Source organism: Symphodus melops (genome assembly GCF_947650265.1).
Source record: "Symphodus melops genome assembly, chromosome: 22".
Lineage (NCBI taxonomy): Eukaryota > Metazoa > Chordata > Actinopteri > Labriformes > Labridae > Symphodus > Symphodus melops.
Genome location: NC_136712.1, coordinates 9,019,451 through 9,041,930, shown reverse-complemented (window position 1 = coordinate 9,041,930; position 22,480 = coordinate 9,019,451). Strand labels below are relative to the sequence as shown.

At 36.7% G+C, this 22,480-nt stretch overlaps 2 protein-coding genes across 6 annotated transcripts in view; one reads left to right on the top strand and one right to left on the bottom strand.

Moving 5' to 3' along the window:
- The window catches only part of LOC306817775 (dynamin-1-like protein), a 235,515-nt gene that overhangs the window by 202,672 nt on the left and 10,363 nt on the right, over positions 1 to 22,480 (bottom strand). For 2 of the 4 annotated variants that reach the window (XM_079334933.1, XM_079334934.1), the window contains 4 exons: positions 14,935 to 15,066; positions 14,728 to 14,837; positions 13,639 to 13,798; positions 13,068 to 13,544 (listed from right to left, as the gene is read on the bottom strand). The exons of 1 other annotated variant lie outside the window; for it this stretch is intronic. In XM_079334933.1, coding sequence (XP_079191059.1) covers positions 13,488 to 13,544; positions 13,639 to 13,798; positions 14,728 to 14,837; positions 14,935 to 15,066 — 459 coding nt within the window. In that variant the 3' untranslated portion in view covers positions 13,068 to 13,487. Of the gene's footprint in view, positions 1 to 13,067; positions 13,545 to 13,638; positions 13,799 to 14,727; positions 14,838 to 14,934; positions 15,067 to 22,480 lie in introns of those variants that run through there. One more of the 4 variants, XM_079334935.1, reaches the window with a different exon arrangement.
- Positions 5,496 to 12,639, top strand: LOC306817779 (troponin T, cardiac muscle-like). 2 transcript variants are annotated; one of them, XM_079334951.1, is made up of 11 exons: positions 5,496 to 5,547; positions 6,106 to 6,127; positions 6,215 to 6,275; positions 6,753 to 6,869; positions 6,972 to 7,049; positions 7,889 to 8,002; positions 8,123 to 8,235; positions 8,425 to 8,515; positions 9,448 to 9,488; positions 10,401 to 10,438; positions 12,441 to 12,639. In XM_079334951.1, exons 1-11 carry the CDS (start codon positions 5,511 to 5,513, stop codon positions 12,473 to 12,475), a joined length of 747 nt encoding a protein of 248 aa, XP_079191077.1. In that variant the 5' UTR covers positions 5,496 to 5,510; the 3' UTR covers positions 12,476 to 12,639. The 2 variants fall into 2 exon arrangements, with proteins under 2 accessions (XP_079191077.1, XP_079191078.1); XM_079334952.1 differs by lacking the exon at positions 9,448 to 9,488 and having other exon boundaries at positions 12,441 to 12,637.

Below are 22,480 nucleotides of genomic sequence, written 5' to 3'. Positions count from 1 at the left end.
GAACTGACAAGCCTCACCAGTCATAGTAAAGATATGTGGTCACATGACGGACAGGGCTGTATTAAGTGAGCTTTTTGTGTTGGGGGGGTGGGATGATTGAACTTGTCGTTGTGTGGATGTCAAACAATAAGACCTGAATTTGCTGCTAATCCAAACTCTTCCACGGGGATATACGAGAGGTAAGATCTGGGCTTGGCCTCAGGCTGCATGACAGAAAAAGAGACAAATATCACAAACATTGCATATTCATGTACAATTCTTTTCTTTCTTTTTTTTGCAATATTTTATGAATTAGGTTTTCTAAATTGTCAATGACTATGACAAAATGTTGAGAAAAATTTTGAAAAAAACCCCAAAACTAAAGACAATAACTCCCTCTGCTTGATTTCAAAAGCTTAGGCTCATACAGAGTCGTAAATGCTGAGTAAAATGGGCTCAGACATTGCCTAAGTAGCCTCTTAAAGATTTTATGATGGCTTTTCTTTGATGTATTCTGATCTGAGCAGTGCGTATGCGGTGAAAAAGGTGCTAATCTCGCCCCTGAGACTGCTCTGTCGGTAGCATGCTTTGGGCTCTGACTTAATGCGGCCTAATGCTGAAACCAGCACCCACAACATTCCTGCCACTGTCAGATTGTGTGTTATTACAAAGTTTCATCTAGACGGGGACTGACCGCATGCATTAAAGCAAATACATGTTTAATTCCCTGGCCATGACTAGGCCTCATACACGGGGAATTCTTTTTGGGTTTCCAGTCAGTGCTTTCCTTCAAGCAGATGCTATTTCTTCTTTTTCAAACTTAGTCTTTCTCTTCACTCTCTCTTTTGACGTCAGTTGCTAGATCTGACACAAGAATTACCACAATGTAACACCAGGATTGTAATGTTTTAACTTGAATAGATGTATTTATAACAAAAAAGAAACAGATGCATGATTTTGGATAGCATTATTGCAGGGAGAATATACATATGGTATGCAGAGATTGAATGTGCAGCTGGCCCTTTGAAAATAATCTGGAAAGAAAGCCGGGCAGAAGAGCGGGTGGTTGGAACGGGGCATGTGAAGCAAATTTTTCTGTATCCCAACAGCAACCGAAAGATGTCAATCGTTACAAAAAAAACTGTAATAAACTTGAGGAAATGTTTCAGAGCAAGACGGACTTGAGAGGCATTGTTATAAAATTGTTCCCCAAGCAGCAGCTGACCAAACCGCAGCAACAAAAATAACCTGTCTGCTCATTGATTTAGTGTGCCTTCTGTGAGCTGAGCCAAAGCCATTGTCTACAGGAGCAGCTCAGCACCTGTTCAAAGGCACACTCTATTTTTCTTAAAAATAGATCCTCGCTCTCCTTCACTGCTCTGACACCGGTGTTTATGAGCTGTTTTATTTATGCCCTTGGTAAAAACATGATCACAAATAATGCTGCACAGAATCATGTTCTGATATTCACTGTGTTTATACAAAGAAGAATTTGTGATATTGTATCTTTCTGAAATCCTTTCCTGTAACTTTGACCTTGACCTCAACAACCTCTATGCAGTTTGTTTTTAAAGGGATAGTTTTAACCTTTTTCACATGGGATGGGGAGGACTGACAGAAGCAGAAAATGATTTGTGCTGCTGTAAACATTCTGATTTATATAATATACTCTAGTCTTTTAAATAGAGAATTAATTCATACATTTACTTTGGGTTAAGTGTATGCCATATTTTTTAAAGTTCTCACAATTTCACCTTCACCTCACAGCTCTTTTATCTTCACAACGTTTTTTACACAACAATTCTGTGCCTCAAACTCCCATTAGTATACATGTCTAAGCCATTTAATTTTAAGCTTCTTTCAATTAAAATCATATAAAGTTATAATTAAGAAATATAAGTTAAACTATATCATGGTAAAGCCAGGAACTAGTGCTTAGCATAGCGTGGCAAAACCCTTTTATAGCATGTACAACACTCCACCAAACAAACCTGTAATACTAACCGCTTAAAACCAAAGCTTTGGTTGTTTATGTGCTGGATTCTTTGGGAGCAGTGACATCCTTGAGATTCTGTAGCTCCCTTGTAACATTTGTTTTTTTTCTATCAACACCTTGAACAAGATTTGTGTGTTTCTCCAGGTTAGACAGTTAAATTCATGACTCTTAAACTAATCGTCAAGAGTCAAATTGATGGAATGCAGTTTAACATAGCGTGTAGAATTGTTTCAAGACGTTTTCTGAAGCTTTTTGAAGAACATCAGCTGCTGCACATAAATATCAGACTCCATCATGCTTGCTGGGATGGAAATTTCTTGTGGCATACCACTTCAAAGTCCCCTCCATACCTGGAAAATTGTTGTCAAAGTGTACATATTTGAGCTGATATGACTTGCATAGAGTTTCAGATGTGTGTGTTGGTCCCTGAAGGAATCTTGTGGTCCTGGTAGCTCCAGTGCTGCTCAGACTCCAGTCAACCGCCTGCAGCCCTGATCAGTGCCAAGAGGAAATGGCTAAGGATTAGGCCTGGAGCTGTTTAAAGCCCTGGGTCTCTGCTTTCAGTGCCCATGGTGGAATCATTTCAAATTCTACAACTGCTCCAATGTCACAGCATGCAGCCAAGGTTTTTTCCCCTTTTTTTAAAAAAAGGTTTTGGTTTGGTTATTTGCACAAATAATAAACGCAACAAAAGCAGAAGAAAAAAGCAGTGATACAAACCAAGGGAGTTGGTAATTACAAACAACAGGATGAAGAGAAAAATATCAAAGAGAAAAACAACAATCTTAATCATAGTGAGAAAACATTCAACTCAAAAATGAACAGAACCAGCACTAATTAAATCGATCCCTGGAGGACTGAGTGCACGGTATGTTGTTTTAATACGGTTATTGTCTCAAAAGCAGAGCTCTTAAAAAATGCATCTGGACTTCTGCGCGGTGAATCGATCCAATCACTCTTCTTGATGTTTTTATGAACTTAATGCTATTCTCTTTGTTAAAGGTAGGTAAAAACGATGGCTGATGAAGAAGTCGAGGTTGAGGTGATGCCGTGAGTACCATTGCTACTTCAGAATTATTACTATTCTCATTGTGTTCACACACAATCTGAACTTTTTCCACTGGTTCCTCAAAAATCTCCTCTTCTTTCTTTTGTAGGGAGGAAGGTAAGAACGAGTTTGATAGATTTTACCAGGTATTCAAATGCAAAGAGGCCCTTTCAAGCCTCAGTTTCTTAAAGAAGCTTTTCTGATTATGTATTCCCAGAGGAAGAAACCCAACAGGAGGAAGAAGGTAAAACCTTTTTTTGCATGGCCTCATGTGTTTACTGTCCATATTTTTTGGTGTCTGTTGTTGTTACACCACTGGCAATTTAACGCTAGCTGAGCGCTGGAAATGAAATCTTTTAAAAGTTAACTCACTGTTTGTAAAATGTGTTCAAAACCAGATGTTCTTAGGTTTACACTCTGTTTTGGACAAAAGTGCTATTCACATACATAGGCCCAAATACACTCAAAACAGCACCTATAGACATGCATTAAACGAGAGATGTACACAGGGGGCCCTGGGCAGATGGGGATTTAGTACCTTGCTAAAGGGCACTCGGGAACCGGCACCCCCCCAGCAACTAAACGATTGCAATACTGTAATCCATACTGGGAACCTAAATAATTGTCATTACACAAAATGAACAGAAAGCTTTATCAAATAGTTTCTGTAGATGTGTCATGTGTTGAGTTTTCGCTTTGATTTCTGAAATGTGACAAAGAGCTCCAGGGCTCAGTTTGCGACCCTTGATCATTCGCATGTATTTATTTTTTAGCTTTGTTCAGAATGTCTGACACCATTATTGGTTTGAGCATATCCCAAGAGACAAAAAATAATCACAGTGTTCAGACTTTGACCAAATCCCAGCCCTGAGCTGTTTGCTACTCTCCTATTGATCCACTAATCCTTATTTAACTCACTCAGACATGGAGGCGGCAGCAGAAGGTTTGTATCACTTGTTTTGAAAGTAAATAACACATTTTAATTTTTACTTGTTCATTTCATTGTTGTGTTGGATTGTATTGTATATTTCTTTTGTCATTTTGGGCCAACAATGATAAGAATGTATTCTCCTTTTGTAGAAGAAGTGGCACCTGAAGTAGAAGGTAATTCTCCTCTTTAAATATTATTCTCCATGCCACTGTAATTCAAACATTGTTTTTGTAGAATATAAAAATAATTTTTGAAAGTGGGTATATAATGACATCTAATCATAGCGTTCCTGTTCCATCATTAATATTAAATACATGCCATCTTTAAATTCATAACACACAGACTCAGGGAAAATGTGGTTAATATTAATTGTTTTTTGTCTTTCAACTCACATCATCTGAGCCCCATGTATTCACTCAAATCAATATTTTCTTCATTCTAAGTTCAGTATTCACTGCTATGTGTGGCTGCCTGCTGAGCTCGATGAAGTTTGCCCAAAAGTAGAAATCCATGTTCCAAAAATATGTCATCTACTCCCAGACAAATTGTCTGGTAACTCTTAGTGGTAACTCTGATGTAAACATCAGCATTGCTTACTGTCTAGAAGTGTAGCTCTTTTATTTTGTATTCCATGACAAAACATTGACATTTTAGATGTTCAATTAAGGAAATCATATTCCTTTATCTCAGATATTTTCCACCCATGTGAATGTTTCCCTCTCTTATGTGATGACAATGTGACACATCTCATCATATTGTTGTTGGTTCTTTTTTTCACTTTAGAGCCTCCCCCCACCACAGAAGGTAAACACCAGAATCTGTTATATCCTATTGTGTCTTCATATAAATTACTGAGTTCTGTGATCCTGCTTTTACAAACACATGTGCTCATGTTAATTATATATATATTGGGTCCTAAATGTGACAGCTTATATATTGAAAAAAGGAATTGTTGCTGAGCCATTATCCTATGTAGCTGTCTTTATTCCCCACATGCGTATTTACTCAATATATTCTTCATTTCTTGCATTGATTATCTCTGATGTACCGCCTGTAGAACCTGAACAGCCTGAAGAGCCTGCAGAGCCTGAAGAGCCTGCAGAGCCTGAAGAAGGTATTTTGTTCCTACGTTTAAACCTGCATGCATGGTGTATCCAAATAATATACTGGTTTTGCATCCCACCATGTTTTAAAGTGTTTAGCTGGAGCAACAGGATGTTTCGTGATGAGATATTTGCAGGAAATAAAAATTGTGACTTTCAATCTTTCCAATTCCCTGTGGCAGATGCATTCAGATGGGGTGTAAATATCTTCCCTATTCAGGTTTGATGATTACACATTTAGAAATGCTTCGACTATCTGAAAGCAGGCACAAGCTGTTATAGCATGAGACCCTGAAAGCACTTACATCAGTCCTCCATGACAAAAAAAACTGTTTAGACTTGGCATTTCTCTCTCTGAATGAATCAATTAATATATAAAAAAGATTTCTAAAGCGTTTGGAGAAGCAAGCAATGAAATGAATCTATTTGTGTTCTGCCTGCTAATGTGTCCTCATGTCCTTTGTCATAGAGTCTCCAGCTGCAGATGAAGGTATGTAGGACTTTTGATCCACTCCTGTACTTTAACATGAATACCTTTTTAATGGAAAAATCCTGTGTGTCACATGTAGAGACTCTCTACCAGCCAAAATAAATCACACATTGCATTTTCTTTTTTAAATGAGGTTTTGTCAAACTTGAAAGTAAACCTGTCACACTGAGTGACATGTTGCCTGTTTTATGACAAAATAACAAAATAATCATCTTTGATGTCATTATTAAATTATCTCAACACAAACTGAATCATTGTCCTTTTGTAGCAGCAAACATACTGTAGTCATAATATTGACTTCGAATTAGAATTACATTACAATCAAGATAGAGTTTTCCCACTGCTTATTCTGGTATGTGTTCTTTAGTCACAATGTGTACTGTGTGTTTGTTGTCAGCTTGACACATTAGTAATGGATTTTGTACCAAAAACTAAACTGCTATGTTTTGTATTGTTGTTTGAATGTGAAATTGAAATAACTTTTTCCAAAAATTTGAAAAAACATAAATCAGTGTTATATTAACTGTGATAGCACTGTGATCCTTTTTCTCATCATAGATGACTCTAAACCCAAACCAAAGTAAGTTTTTTTTTTACATCTTATCGACATTGGATTACACAAACCAATAGCAGGTCATCTTATTCTAACTTAGATCTGTTGTTACAGGGCATTTGCTCCAGCTATAGCAGTGCCAAAGATACCAGATGGAGACAAAGTGGACTTTGATGTAAGTGATGGGTGACAATACAAGCAATATAAAGACATAAGGACTCAATGCTTCACTTATGATCCTGTAGAGTTCTTAATGCGTACTGTGTCTTCAAGTTTGTCTGCATGCAATAAAGTTGTCTGGATCATAAATACCACATTAAATCTGCAGCAGTCACTCAGGGTCAAGGCTCTTTTTTTTAGAACTTACTGTAATTACGTGTTTTACTTTGTGGGACCATCAAATAACTCTTTAACTTTATCAACACTGTATCAACACTTCCAACACTGTGTGTGTGTGTGTGTGTGTGTGTGTGTGTGTGTGTGTGTGTGTGTGTGTGTGTGTGTGTGTGTGTGTGTGTGTGTGTGTGTGTGTGTGTGTGTGTGTGTGTGTGTGTGTGTGTGTGTGTGTGTGTGTGTGTGTGTGTGTGTGTGTGTTTGTGTGTGTTTGTTTGTTTGTTTGTTTGTTTGTTTGTTTGTTTGTTTGTTACTGCAGGACATCCACAGGAAACGTCAGGAGAAGGATCTGACCGAAATGCAGTCTCTGATCGAGGCTCATTTCATCCAGAGGAAGAAGGACGAGGAGGAGCTCATTGCTCTCGTGAACAGGATCGTAAGTCTTCCAGGAAAGCATGCCAGATAGAGTGATGCACCACCCAGTACACAATTACAAGTGTGTGGGTGTATTTGTGTGTGTGGGCATGGATGTGTGCAGGAGAAGCGTCGTGCTGAGAGGGCAGAGCAGCAGAGGACCCGTGCGGAGCTAGAGAAGAAGAGGCAGGCTCGAGTTGCTGTAAGTTTCCTTTCATTTTAATCCATTTTATTCATAGATAATTCTACATGCATCATTCAAGAGTGTTCTATCACAACCACTCATCTGAAGCTTTCGCATTTCTAGATTGATACCCGAGTTTGCATTATAAAAGTGACTCAAAGTCCTGCATCAGTTTCAGCTATGATGATATGGAATTTAAAACTAAAGTTTTAGACAACAGAGAATTATCATCACACTGGAGAGTTTACACAGAGGTGTGACTGTGTAGAATCTTTCAGCTCAGTGTTTTGGCTTTCAACCTTACAGTTTCAACAGGTGGGTTCATGGTTTTCATTGAATAATTTTCAGCAGCAGCACACACAATCTACAAAGCAGCAGAAAAAGAAGGGACTCATATATGAGAGGGATTTTTTTCCATTTGGCGTCAGAGGCTTAAGACCTCTAAAAAAAAATAAATAAAAAAAAAGACCATCAAGTGATTGAATATGGGGTGTCAAAACAGGACTCCTTATATGTATATAAAGTATGGCTTCAAATCAGGTAGACAAATTATTAGCTATAAAAAAAATTAGATATTTTCTAATAAATGAGCTTTAAAAATATGAAATAATAACGCAAACCTCAAAGGAGCTTTAAGATGTTGGAATATTTTTGGGTTATTCTTTTAGCTTATGTCTTAAGTGATTAATTTTAAGCTAAGTGTGTTCAAATGGGGCTCATTGGATTTTTAAAAAAAAGAAAATCCTGTAAAGTGATCTGCTTGTAGTTCTAGTAGGCCGATGCGTTGCCACCATCGTTGGTTGAGAGAAAGGATGGATGAAAGGTATGTGACCATCTTTGTCTTGTCTGTTGGGCAGGAAGAAAAGGAAAGAAAGGAGCAGGAGGAGGCCCGCAAGAAGCAGGATGATGATGCCAAGAAGAAGAAGGCGCTGACAAACATGACTCACCAGTATGGCGGTGTCACACAAAGGGTTAGATACAAATAAAACAATTTTATTAATTCTCTCTGGGTTAAAAATTGGCCAGAATAAAAATGTCTCCCTGACCTCTTCATATTCTGTTTACTATCTTTGATTTATTCTTCCATCCAGCAAGATGGAAGGAAGGGAGCAAAGAAGCAGACAGAGAGAGAGAAGAAAAAGAAGATCCTGGCTGATAGGAGGAAGCCTCTCAACATTGACCATCTCAATGAGGACAAATTAAAGTGAGGCAACTTCCTTTTTTTTTTTTTACTACTATCTTCACAATTCCATTATTAGGCTGTTAATACAACATGTTTACAGTTGGCCGCATTTGATTTGTTTTGAAATGCTTTATTTCAAAGTCCTAGTAAAAGAATTTGCCTTTAAGTTTCATCTTTCTTAAACACTCATACTGGTCTTTGCTCAATAAGGGAGAAGGCAAATGAGCTGTGGCAGTGGCTGATGACACTGGAAGCTGAGAAGTTTGACCTCAGCGAGAAACTGAAGAAACAGAAATATGAAGTAAGTATTTCATGGTATTCATGTGACAATGGCTCCATTAAAATATCAATATATTAAGTAACATACTGTATATATGTATGTATGTATGTATGTGTATATGTGTGTGTGTGTGTGTGTGTGTGTGTGTGTGTGTATGTATGTATGTGTGTGTATATATATATATATATATATATATATTCACAGTAACTTTATTCCCCTCTCAAAATTGTATATTCCCTTGTACAAGATAATACTATTCATAAATAGAACTAAGGTACTTTTGCTGTCTTAAAAAAGGTGTCAGGATTTAAATCAATGTGGTTCTGGAGGTTATGATGAGATTTGGATGAGATACTACAGCTAGCAGCCAGTTAGCATAGACTACCAAAATCTGGTAAAACATTGAGTGCTATAGTTGATATATAATATAGTGAATTCTGATACTATCAAATAATCGCTTTCTTGCCTTTTCAAATTTAGTTTTTTAAACTAAGCAAACTGGTTGCTAACTCCAACTATATACTTATTAAATATTGGCAAGAAAAAAACTCTCAAAATGAAAAAAATCCCAAAAGTCTTGTCATATGACATGTAGGAGTTTTTATTTATAACTCAACTTGCATTTAAAAGGTTACATTTTTATATGATATATAAAATCATATACATTCATAAAAATCTGAGAATTTAAGTTTAAAATTGTGCTATTAGTCAAAAGAATTAAATGCACATATCTAGCCTCAGATTTATATTTACTACTCAGGCTGATTTACTGCACATAGGCCTGTAATGACTTTGGATTATGCTTGAGAAATATTGCAAGTTGCTAGTATAAAGCCTGGAGCCATGGAAAGCCTCAGAATATGAAAGTAGAAACACCACATTCTGTGCTTTTAAGTACAAGGCTGTCCTGATGGCACCTACTGTATCTAAAGTGAATGTGGCTTGACTTCCAGATCAATGTACTCCAGTCCAGAATCAGTGAGCAGCAGAAGTTGTGAGTAACTGTTAATGAAGAGTTTTGAGCCGCTTGGTTGTTGTGTAGTTTTGCTGCCTGTCTGTAGAGGAATCACAAACCTGGTCTTGGAGAGCAGGAGCAGAGCTGGGCGACAGCCACAAACAGAAGGTGAAACTGAGAGTTTGTGTTAATGAAGAAGCCTGCAGAAATTACCTCTTGGTTGTGTGTCAGCAAGCTTGTTGTTATCAAATGCTAGCACACGGCAGAAAAATGCCCAAAGAGGAGTGTAGTGGGTCCAACTTACCATTTGGTAAATAACAGTTATAAGTGGATAGAAGCATCCAAGCCGGCGGCCCCGGGTTCAAATTCGACTTGTGGCGTCGTTCCTGCATGTCCTTCCCCACTTTCCCTCTCTATTTGATTTCGGGCACGTTCCATAGTCTATAAAGGCAAAACAACGCTAAAAATGAATCTAAAACAAAGAAAAAAAACATGACAGTACATCTATTTGAAGTAAGATCAGCTAGCTGTTACCTTGTTTACTGTCTTTATGCTAAGCTATTTTTTGCTGCGCGTGGCTTAATTGAACAGATTAATTTGGAAATTAAATTTACTTCAGCCTTCACACTTTCTTATCAAGAATAAACACCCATAATATCGATGTGAAGTCAGATTTTGTAGTGCCTCATATGTCTCTTCCAACTTTAACAGACTCTTTAATTTGTTGGCCTACAATAGGGAATGTGAATTAGCTTAGTGATCACTTTATTGAAGAAGATGAGAGGTGAGTTTCTGCAGATTACAATCTATGGACATCAGGTAAGTAAATCTCGTCCTGCTGAGCGTTTTTCCTTATGGACCACAAGGTCCGCTCTTTGACTCAGCTGGTATCTGCCTGTTGTCTGCTGTTGTTCCTATGTTTAGCATGTCCTCCATGTCTGTCCCCCACAGATCAGTCAGCTCCTGGCCCGTGTTCAAAAACACCAGAGGTAAGAAGAAGCCATGTTTGAAACATACCTGAAATCTTCCCAGGATTGTCTCAGGATCTTTTGCTTATCCTAAAAGTTATGGAAAGTGTTGAGGTGGTGTTGGTGCTCATTTAAAGAGCCTTGGGAAATGTGAAATCAGGTCGTATATTTCAGATGAATTTTAAAAATGCGCAAGTGTTGCATTATACCCAAGGCCTTTTAAACTCACATAATCCAACTTAATCTAAAGTGGGAACATGTGATGCTATTTTGCTGATTGAATTGTGAACAAAGATTAACATTGGGTACTGAATGTAGTTTTAACTTTGGCTATGGCTGTAAACAAGTAAACTATAAATATTGATTTTTACTTGTTTCAGACAGCAATGGAGAGTTGGATAAAGTCATAGAAAGTCTATCTCAATGCGCGCATGCAGTATTTTATTACCTTTTCTTTTTTTTATCATTCAGGTTAAATATGCTGCTTAATATGTTCTATGCAGCAAATCTCCATTCATCCATAACTCATGATCACTTTTTACATCCTCATCCAGGAGGTGTTAAAACACTGTGTTCTTGATCCACCGCTATATTTCACCTTTGAAGTCAACAAAATAGAAAAGCGAGTGATAGTTTTCAATAAAACATCCCAAAGCCTCACATCTTCACTTCTTTGAAAAAAATCTGTCATTGTGTTAAACGATCACTACCAGTTTTAAGAAGTAAGCTGATCTGAGCCAGCCATCTTGGAAAGAAAATAGATTAGAAGAGGCCGTTTTAAGGCAGAAAGGATGACTTCATTTGAATCGCTTGGTAAGTGTCTACATTCTGCTTTTTGAGTCACATATCTGGTACATTAAACTCAGGCTGTATCAGATCTTATGGTGCAAAAAGAGAACAAAGGCAGAGAATCAAAGGTAAGGCTGCGGCTCAGAGGAAACAATCTTCATTTGCCAGCTGTGCTCGTGTGCTTTGCTCTTTTTCTAATAGCATGATGATCTAGTTTTTGCCCTCTTCGACCCTCTGATCGCTCCATTCCAGTTCACTCTCTTCTATATCTACTTTCATTTTCATAATGAGTTCTACAGCACATGGGGAACTACAAAGCATATCCACTGATGAAATCACAGTGTTGGGTAATATTCGTCTGGAAGTGACTTAAATAAATCTAAAGAAACAAGTATAAGTTGTGTATAAGACTGTCTAAGTAAGGCAAACTGCTTTTATTTTTAAGCTTCATCAGTGTGCTGCCAATTTTAGAACAATGTTGTTCTTTGAGACCTTAAGTTGAGAAATAAAAGCTTTAATCAACAAAATGTTTCTCACTTAACACACAAGGCCTTAAATCTTACTTTGTATGTCATTTAAAAAACATTTTGTGATGTCCAAAAAAATGACGTCGTCAAATGTACACGCAAACTATTATAAATTCAGAAAAAATAACTATTTTAGCTGTCATTACATTTAATATTAATATTTTTTATGTAAAATTTTACTTCTCATAAAAGCAATTATTTAAAGAAAATTCATTCTTCAGAAACACATTTTAAAATAACATCTATTAAGAATATATTTAAGATAGCTTCTTTTTTTTACACGCCCCGCCTTCATAATTCAAATACTACTTTTCTTCTTCGGTGATGACTGGACAATTAAGACAATCTGAGTGTAGGCTTCTCTGTGATTTGCTGTTGCTTTGGTCTGAATTGGACGACATCCAACAATCACACAAAGCATGACGGCTCCTTACTTAGTAATGGGCTGAGTTTTTAGTGAGCCCATGTGTTCATTTTTATTTAACTTTAAAACATATTCTTTCTAGTAGCTATCTCATTAAGTTCATTATATTAATTTTGAGCACATGGGTCTTCTAAACCAGATTAAAAATGATATTCTACACACACACAATGATTCTTAAGATCAGACCTAAGCATGTGAATGAAACTGCAACAATAGACTTCATGAATATTCATTCATACATGCACACAGTTAGCTGTGTAATGATTTGTTTGTGATTCCGCAGCGCCAAAGGAAGAGGCAAGGCCAAGGGCAGGGTGAGATAGAAGCAGACCTCCGCAGGAGCTCTTCAAGGAAGCGTCTGGAAATGAGCAGCAGTGTCGACTTTGATGACATTAATGTACTTAGAAAAATGACAACAGAATTATAACAGCTGGTTTTAGACATGCACAATAAAGAGATGCATACTCTGAGCAAAGAAGTGCCTGTTTCTCTTAAAACAACAAAGATGAATCCATTTTAGTTGCATTAAAATAACTTTTTATTCTTTTGGGAACCATACACGGAGAACCACAGTGCACCATCAATTTCACATATAGGTAGCGACATGTAAACAAAATGAGATGAATTACAGCAGCAGGCTGCGACAGTGCTCGTTACATTATCCACACACTTAAATAACACATTGATAAATAAAGACTGATGGCATTTCAGTGTACGGATGATGGAGGTTTCTATACAGTACAGTGTGGTGACAAAAGTGCAAAAATTAAAGATGGAGTATGTACACAGGACTATTGTACTTTGATAAACCAATCCCTGCTATGACTTCTGAGGGCCCATGTTTTCCACACATCACAGCTACTAAATGAAAAGGTCGCAGATGACAAAAAAGATTATATTTTTTCAGATGTTCTTTAAACCAAAGCCAAATCTTTCATTTTGTATTCACACAAAAGTCCTTTTCTATTCTGATTAACCACTGTCTATCAAAAAAAAGCACCTTTGGCTGCACTCTTGTTTCCTTCAGGAGACATCGGAGTCAACTACAGTTTCTAACTTCTTATCTTGAATTGTCTACCAGAGGCAGTGCAGTTTCATATACTTAACAACAGCAAGCATTTTAAATAAACAACCTGTGTTCGTTCTATGTGTTCAGCTGGCTTAAGTGCATATTAAATGCCTACCATCCATTTTAGCAGGGATCTGATCAGTGCATTTTCATGGTTTGCATTTGTAAAACTTGTTTGAACATGATGGGTTTGTGTGAGCATCGGTCTTTTAGGCATGATGAGGTGATAACAGATCAGGTTCAGCTCTCCTTGTGGATTTTTCACCACAGATGTGTTTCTCTGATCTCAGCGATCACCTGGCTGGCTCTTTGCAACGCCTGCGGCAAAGGTAAACAAACAAAAAAACAATAAAAAAAAAACAAACGGAAAAATTGTCAATTCATCAGGAATGCAACAAAGTGTGAGTGTTACCTGAAGCATGTCAGCCGCCTCCTTGCGTCGCTGGGCCATGTCCTCTGATTCAGTCAGCAGGTCGTTGAGGAGGCCAGATTTATACAGCTGGCCAACGAGCTCGCTCTGGAGGCTGTCCTTCACGTGGTTGACCAGGAAGTGCATCACTGCCTTCGGAACACTGCATAGGATAATAAGAGAGAGAGAAAGAGAGAGAGAGAGAGAGAAGAAACAGGGCAGACAGATGGTTGAGAACAAGGAGGCGGGATGGTCTGGTGATTGTATCAACCCGCCAGATGGAAAAGGCATTAATATAACCCCCCACTTGGCTGTGAGAGTCAAGGAATTCAGCTGCTGAAGTACAAACCATGAGCTGAAACAGTAGTCACATAAAAATACATCTAACACAACTGATTGGTTCCCAGCAGGCAGCACTCTAGATTCTTGCTTATCAGGCAATGTTGTTAACAGTTGGACATTGTATGGAACCTTTATGGCCTATTGTTTTTTACCGACGTGAATCTTTACAAATGGTTCCCAGGTATATAATTTTGTCTTTTTTACAGGCTCTGTAATTTCCTGTAGCAGCAGGGCACTATAGTTCCAGTAAACAAAACTCAAATGGGAAAAATACTACTATTTGTAAGGGACTGTATTGAGCTGTGGATCAATACACATTTGTTACACCGTTATTTACTGTAACAACAGCGTTGTAGTGATATCAAAAACATACAGTACGAGTGTGTCAAACCCACAGCCTCTGTGTCAAGGATTACATGCTCTGGACATGGTGCGCACAACGTAACTATTACATTTTGACGACAATGTTACACAAAATAAACTAAAGTAAGTTGTGCGTACAAAGGATATTTTGGGGCAACTTTTCCCTTTATTGGATAGGACAGCTGAAGAAAGACAGAAAATGACAGGCAACAAAAGGCTGTGGTTGGATTCAAACCCATATCCACTGCAATGAGGACTATGACCTCTGTACATGGGGGTGCAACATAACCGCTATGCTATCTGGAGTGTCTGGATCAGTTCCCTGTTGGTTTTGGTCTTTTCATGTGACGTTTCAGTACAGATTTAAAGAAAAGGTAGCTGGTCTACCTGTCCTGGATATTCTTGCGAACGATGAGGAAGTAGGACTTTATGAGGCGTTCAATGACCTCACAGTCCCGCTGTTCACGTGATGACAGTTTCCTGGCTACTGGCACAGGCTAGAAGGGGGAATAAGAGACAATGTTTGAATCCACTGTTCAGTGAAATATACAGATGTTTAGAGAAAGGGGCATGCTGATCTTCTTGTTTGGTTACCACATCAAGCAAGTTAACAACACCCTTAAGAGGGCTTCCTGGTCCCGAGCCGGGGGCATCCTCCCCTTTCTTGAGCATTCCCCTCCAGTTTCCTGTGCCGTCCTGCTCACCTTGGGGCCCTGCTGCTGGAGCCTGAGGAGCAAAAACATGAAGACAGATGACATATTTCTATTATTTTTCGGACAAAGGCATGCATGGCGTATTTTTTGATACAGGTGTGCAAGGTCGTTTTCAACGACATAAGTGTGTAAAGTATGTCCTTTCTTCCATCATAGGTATGTATGTTCCTTTGTTTAAACATAGGTAAATATGCTCTTTGTTTGACATTGGCATGGATGGTCTTTTTGTCGACATACATATGTATGTCCTGTTTTTCCACATAGGTATGTATGTCGTTTTTTTCTCATTTTTTCGACAGGGGTATGTATGTCGTTTTTTTCTATTTTTTCGACGGGGGTAGTTTTTTTTTCATTTTTTCGACAGGGGAATGTATGTCGTTTTTTTCATTTTTTCGACAGGGGTATGTATGTCGTTTTTTTCAATTTTTTCGAAATGGGTATGGATGTCGTTTTTTTCTCATTTTTTCGACAGGGGTATGTATGTCGTTTTTTTCTATTTTTTCGACGGGGGTAGTTTTTTTTTCATTTTTTCGACAGGGGAATGTATGTCGTTTTTTTCATTTTTTCGACAGGGGTATGTATGTCGTTTTTTTCAATTTTTTCGAAATGGGTATGGATGTCGTTTTTTTCATTTTTTCGACAGGGGTATGTATGTCGTTTTTTTCAATTTTTTCAAAATGGGTATGGATGTCGTTTTTTTCATTTTTTCGACAGGGAAATGGATGTCGTTTTTTACTATACTTCAACAGGGGTATGTATGTCGTTTTTTTAATTTTTTTCGACAGGGGTAGTTTTTTTTCATTTTTTCGACAGGGGAATGGATGTCGTTTTTTACTATACTTCAACAGGGGTATGTATGTCGTTTTTTTTATTTTTTCGACAGGGGTATGTATGTCGTTTTTTTTTATTTTTTCGAAATATGTATGTCGTTTTTTTCATTTTTTCAACAGGGAAATGGATGTCGTTTTTTACTATACTTCAACAGGGGTATGTATGTGGATTTTTTTCCTTTTTTTCGACAGGGGTATGTATGTCGTTTTTTTTCATTTTTTCGACAGGGGAATGTATGTCGTTTTTTTCATTTTTTCGACAGGGAAATGGATGTCGTTTTTTACTATACTTCAACAGGGGTATGTATGTCGTTTTTTTTTTTTTTTTTCGAAATATGTATGTCGTTTTTTTCATTTTTTCAACAGGGAAATGGATGTCGTTTTTTACTATACTTCAACAGGGGTATGTATGTCGTTTTTTTCATTTTTTCGACAGGGGTATGTATGTCGTTTTTTTTTTATTTTTTCGAAATATGTATGTGGATTTTTTTCCTTTTTTTCGACAGGGGTATGTATGTCGTTTTTTTTCATTTTTTCGACAGGGGTATGTATGTCGTTTTTTTCATTTTTTCGACAGGGGATGTATGTCGTTTTTTTCCATTTTTTCGACAGGGGTAGTTTTTTTTCATTTTTTCGACAGGGGAATGGATGTCTTTTTTTACTATACTTCAACAGGGGTATGTATGTCATTTTTTTCATTTTTTCGACAGGGGTATGTATGTGGTTTTTTTAATTTTTTCGACAGGGGTATGTATGTGGTTTTTTTCATTTTTTCGACAGGGGTATGTATGTCGTTTTTCAATATTTTTCAACAGGGGTATGCATGTCCTTTTTTCGTTTTTTCGACAGGGGTATGCATGTCCTTTTTTCATTTTTTCGACAGGGGTATGTATGTCTTTTTTTCATTTTTTCGACAGGGGAATGTATGTCGTTTTTTCTCATTTTTTCGACGGGGGTAGTTTTTTTTTCATTTTTTCGACATGGGTATGTATGTCTTTTTTTCATTTTTCCGACAGGGGTATGTATATCGTTTTTTTCATTTTTTCGACAGGGGTATGTATGTCGTTTTTTCATTTTTCCGACAGGGGTATGTATATCGTTTTTTTCATTTTTTCGACAGGGGTATGTATGTCGTTTTTTTCATTTTTTCGACACGGGTATGTATGTCGTTTTTTTCATTTTTTCGACAGGGGTATGTATGTCGTTTTTTTCATTTTTTCGACAGGGGTATGTATGTCGTTTTTTTCATTTTTTCGACAGAGGTATGTATGTCGTTTTTTTTAATTTTTTCGACAGGGGAATGAATGTCATTTTTTACTATACTTCAACAGGGGTATGTATGTCCTTTTTTCATTTTTCGACAGGGGTATGTATGTGGTTTTTTTCATTTTTTCGACAGGGGTATGTATGTCGTTTTTTTCCTTTTTTTCGACAGGTGTATGTATGTGGTTTTTTTCATTTTTTCGACAGGGGTATGTATGTCGTTTTTTTCATTTTTTCGACAGGGGAATGTATGTCGTTTTTTTCATTTTTTCGACAGGGGTGTGTATGTCGTTTTTCACTATTTTTCAACAGGGGTATGCATGTCCTTTTTTCATTTTTCAAAAGGGGTATGTATGTCGTTTTTTTCATTTTTTCGACGGGTATGTATGTCGTTTTTTTCATTTTTTCGACAGGGGTATGCATGTCGTTTTTTACAATTTTTCGACAGGGGTATGCATGTCCTTTTTTCATTTTTTCGACAGGGGTATGCATGTCTTTTTTTCATTTTTTCGACAGGGGTATGTATGTCGTTTTTTTTCCTTTTTTCTACAGGGGTAGTTTTTTTTTCATTTTTTCGACAGGGGTATGTATGTCGTTTTTTTCATTTTTTCGACAGGGGTATGTATGTCGTTTTTTTTCATTTTTTCGACAGGGGTATGTATGTCGTTTTTTTAATTTTTTCGACAGGGGTATGTATGTCGTTTTTTTCGACAGGTGTATGTTCGTCGTTTTTTCATTTTTTCGACAGGGGTATGTATGTCGTTTTTTAATTTTTTCGACAGGGGTATGTATGTCGTTTTTTTCATTTTTTCGACAGGGGTATGTATGTCGTTTTTTTCATTTTTCCGACAGGGGAATGTATGTCGTTTTTTTCATTTTTCCGACAGGGGTGTGTATGTCGTTTTTCACTATTTTTCAACAGGGGTATGCATGTCCTTTTTTCTTTTTTTCGACAGGGGTATGTATGTCGTTTTTTTCATTTTTTCGACAGGGGAATGTATGTCGTTTTTTTCATTTTTTCGACAGGGGTGTGTATGTCGTTTTTCACTATTTTTCAACAGGGGTATGCATGTCCTTTTTTCTTTTTTTCGACAGGGGTATGTATGTCGTTTTTTTTCATTTTTTCGACAGGGGTATGTATGTCGTTTTTTTCATTTTTTCGACAGGGGTATGTATGTCTTTTTTTCATTTTTCGACAGGGGTATGTATGTCCTTTCTTCATTTTTCGAAAGGGGTATGTATGTCGTTTTTTTCGACAGGTGTATGTTCGTCGTTTTTTCATTTTTTCGACAGGGGTATGTATGTGGTTTTTTTCATTTTTTCGACAGAGGTATGTATGTCGTTTTTTTTCATTTTTTCGACAGGGGAATGGATGTCATTTTTTACTATACTTCAACAGGGGTATGTATGTCGTTTTTCAATATTTTCCAACAGGGGTATGCATGTCCTTTTTTCATTTTTCGACAGGGGTATGTATGTTGTTTTTTTCATTTTTTCGACAGGGGTATGTATGTGGTTTTTTTCATTTTTTCGACAGGGGTATGTATGTCGTTTTTTTCCTTTTTTTCGACAGGTGTATGTATGTGGTTTTTTTCATTTTTTCGACAGGGGTATGTATGTCGTTTTTTTCATTTTTTCGACAGGGGAATGTATGTCGTTTTTTTCATTTTTTCGACAGGGGTGTGTATGTCGTTTTTCACTATTTTTCAACAGGGGTATGCATGTCCTTTTTTCATTTTTCAAAAGGGGTATGTATGTCGTTTTTTTCATTTTTTCGACGGGTATGTATGTCGTTTTTTTCATTTTTTCGACAGGGGTATGCATGTCGTTTTTTACAATTTTTCGACAGGGGTATGCATGTCCTTTTTTCATTTTTTCGACAGGGGTATGCATGTCCTTTTTTCATTTTTTCGACAGGGGTATGTATGTCTTTTTTTCATTTTTTCGACAGGGGTATGTATGTCGTTTTTTTTCCTTTTTTCTACAGGGGTAGTTTTTTTTTCATTTTTTCGACAGGGGTATGTATGTCGTTTTTTCATTTTTTCGACAGGGGTATGTATGTCGTTTTTTTCATTTTTTCGACAGGGGTATGCATATCGTTTTTCACTATTTTTCAACAGGGGTATGCATGTCCTTTTTTCTTTTTTTCGACAGGGGTATGTATGTCGTTTTTTTTCATTTTTTCGACAGGGGTATGTATGTCGTTTTTTTCATTTTTTCGACAGGGGTATGTATGTCGTTTTTTTCGACAGGTGTATGTTCGTCGTTTTTTCATTTTTTCGACAGGGGTATGTATGTCGTTTTTTAATTTTTTCGACAGGGGTATGTATGTGGTTTTTTTCATTTTTTCGACAGGGGTATGTATGTGGTTTTTTTCATTTTTTCGACAGGGGTATGTATGTCGTTTTTTTCATTTTTTCGACAGGGGAATGTATGTCGTTTTTTTCATTTTTTCGACAGGGGTGTGTATGTCGTTTTTCACTATTTTTCAACAGGGGTATGCATGTCCTTTTTTCATTTTTCGAAAGGGGTATGTATGTGGTTTTTTTCATTTTTTCGACGGGTATGTATGTCGTTTTTTTAATTTTTTTCGACAGGGGTATGCATATCGTTTTTCACTATTTTTCAACAGGGGTATGCATGTCCTTTTTTCTTTTTTTCGACAGGGGTATGTATGTCGTTTTTTTTCATTTTTTCGACAGGGGTATGTATGTCGTTTTTTTCATTTTTTCGACAGGGGTATGTATGTCTTTTTTTCATTTTTCGACAGGGGTATGTATGTCCTTTCTTCATTTTTCGAAAGGGGTATGTATGTCGTTTTTTTCGACAGGTGTATGTTCGTCGTTTTTTCATTTTTTCGACAGGGGTATGTATGTGGTTTTTTTCATTTTTTCGACAGGGGTATGTATGTCGTTTTTTTCATTTTTTCGACAGAGGTATGTATGTCGTTTTTTTTCATTTTTTCGACAGGGGAATGGATGTCATTTTTTACTATACTTCAACAGGGGTATGTATGTCGTTTTTCAATATTTTCCAACAGGGGTATGCATGTCCTTTTTTCATTTTTCGACAGGGGTATGTATGTTGTTTTTTTCCTTTTTTTCGACAGGTGTATGTATGTCGTTTTTTTCATTTTTTCGACAGGGGAATGTATGTCGTTTTTTACAATTTTTCGACAGGGGTATGCATGTCCTTTTTTCATTTTTTCGACAGGGGTATGCATGTCCTTTTTTCATTTTTTCGACAGGGGTATGTATGTCTTTTTTTCATTTTTTCGACAGGGGTAGTTTTTTTTTCATTTTTTCGACAGGGGTATGTATGTTGTTTTTTCATTTTTTCGACAGGGGTATGTATGTCGTTTTTTTCATTTTTTCGACAGGGGTATGCATATCGTTTTTCACTATTTTTCAACAGGGGTATGCATGTCCTTTTTTCTTTTTTTCGACAGGGGTATGTATGTCGTTTTTTTTCATTTTTTCGACAGGGGTATGTATGTCGTTTTTTTCATTTTTCGACAGGGGTATGTATGTCCTTTCTTCATTTTTCGAAAGGGGTATGTATGTCGTTTTTTTCGACAGGTGTATGTTCGTCGTTTTTTCATTTTTTCGACAGGGGTATGTATGTGGTTTTTTTCATTTTTTCGACAGGGGTATGTATGTCGTTTTTTTCATTTTTTCGACAGAGGTATGTATGTCGTTTTTTTTCATTTTTTCGACAGGGGAATGGATGTCATTTTTTACTATACTTCAACAGGGGTATGTATGTCGTTTTTCAATATTTTCCAACAGGGGTATGCATGTCCTTTTTTCATTTTTCGACAGGGGTATGTATGTTGTTTTTTTCCTTTTTTTCGACAGGTGTATGTATGTCGTTTTTTTCATTTTTTCGACAGGGGAATGTATGTCGTTTTTTCATTTTTTCGACAGGGGTATGCATGTCCTTTTTTCATTTTTTCGACAGGGGTATGTATGTGGTTTTTTTCATTTTTTCGCCAGGGGTATATATGTCGTTTTTTTCATTTTTTCGACAGGGGTATGTATGTCGTTTTTTAAATTTTTTCGACACGGGTATGTATGTCGTTTTTTTCATTTTTTCGACAGGGGAATGTATGTCGTTTTTTTCATTTTTTCGACAGGGGAATGTATGTCGTTTTTTTCATTTTTTCGACAGAAAAATGAAAAAAACGACATACATACATGTCGTATGTCGTTTTTCACTATTTTTCAACAGGGGTATGCATGTCCTTTTTTCATTTTTCGAAAGGGGTATGTATGTCGTTTTTTTCATTTTTTCGACAGGGGAATGTATGTCGTTTTTTCCATTTTTTCGACAGGGGTATGTATGTCGTTTTTTACAATTTTTCGACAGGGGTATGCATGTCGTTTTTTCATTTTTCCGACAGGGGTATGCATGTCCTTTTTTCATTTTTTCGACAGAGGTATGTATGTCTTTTTTTCATTTTTTCGACAGGGGTATGTATGTCGTTTTTTTTCATTTTTTCGACAGGGGTAGTTTTTTTTTCATTTTTTCGACAGGGGTATGTATGTCGTTTTTTTTCATTTTTTCGACAGGGGTATGCATATCGTTTTTCACTATTTTTCAACAGGGGTATGCATGTCCTTTTTTAATTTTTTCGACAGGGGTATGTATGTCGTTTTTTTCATTTTTTCGACAGGGGTATGTATCTGGTTTTTTTCATTTTTTCGACAGGGGTATGTATGTCTTTTTTTTCATTTTTTCGACAGGGGTATGTATGTCGTTTTTTTTCAATTTTTTCGACAGGGGTATGTATCTGGTTTTTTTCATTTTTTCGACAGGGGTATTTATGTCTTTTTTTCATTTTTCGACAGGGGTATGTATGTCCTTTCTTCATTTTTCGAAAGGGGTATGTATGTGGTTTTTTAAATTTTTTCGACAGGGGTATGTATGTGGTTTTTTTCATTTTTTCGACAGGGGTATGTATGTCGTTTTTTTCATTTTTTCGACAGGGGAATGTATGTCGTTTTTTTCATTTTTTCGACAGGGGTATGTATGTCGTTTTTTTCATTTTTTCGACAGAGGTATGTATGTCGTTTTTTTTCATTTTTTCGACAGGGGAATGGATGTCATTTTTTACTATACTTCAACAGGGGTATGCATGTCGTTTTTCAATATTTTTCAACAGGGGTATGCATGTCCTTTTTTCATTTTTCGACAGGGGTATGTATGTCGTTTCTTTCATTTTTCGACAGGGGTATGTATGTCGTTTTTTTCCTTTTTTTCGACAGGTGTATGTATGTCGTTTTTTTCATTTTTTCGACAGGGGAATGTATGTCGTTTTTTCATTTTTTCGAC

Bases quoted from the DNA above. Each gene is read 5' to 3' on its own strand.
- LOC306817779 (XM_079334951.1), top strand. From the start codon at position 5,511: ATGTCCTTTGTCATAGAGTCTCCAGCTGCAGATGAAG. The intron at 8,003-8,122 runs GTTAGATACAAA...TCTTCCATCCAG, and splicing joins ATGGCGGTGTCACACAAAGG to CAAGATGGAAGGAAGGGAGC. The intron at 9,489-10,400 runs GTGAGTAACTGT...TGTCCCCCACAG, and splicing joins ATCAGTGAGCAGCAGAAGTT to ATCAGTCAGCTCCTGGCCCG.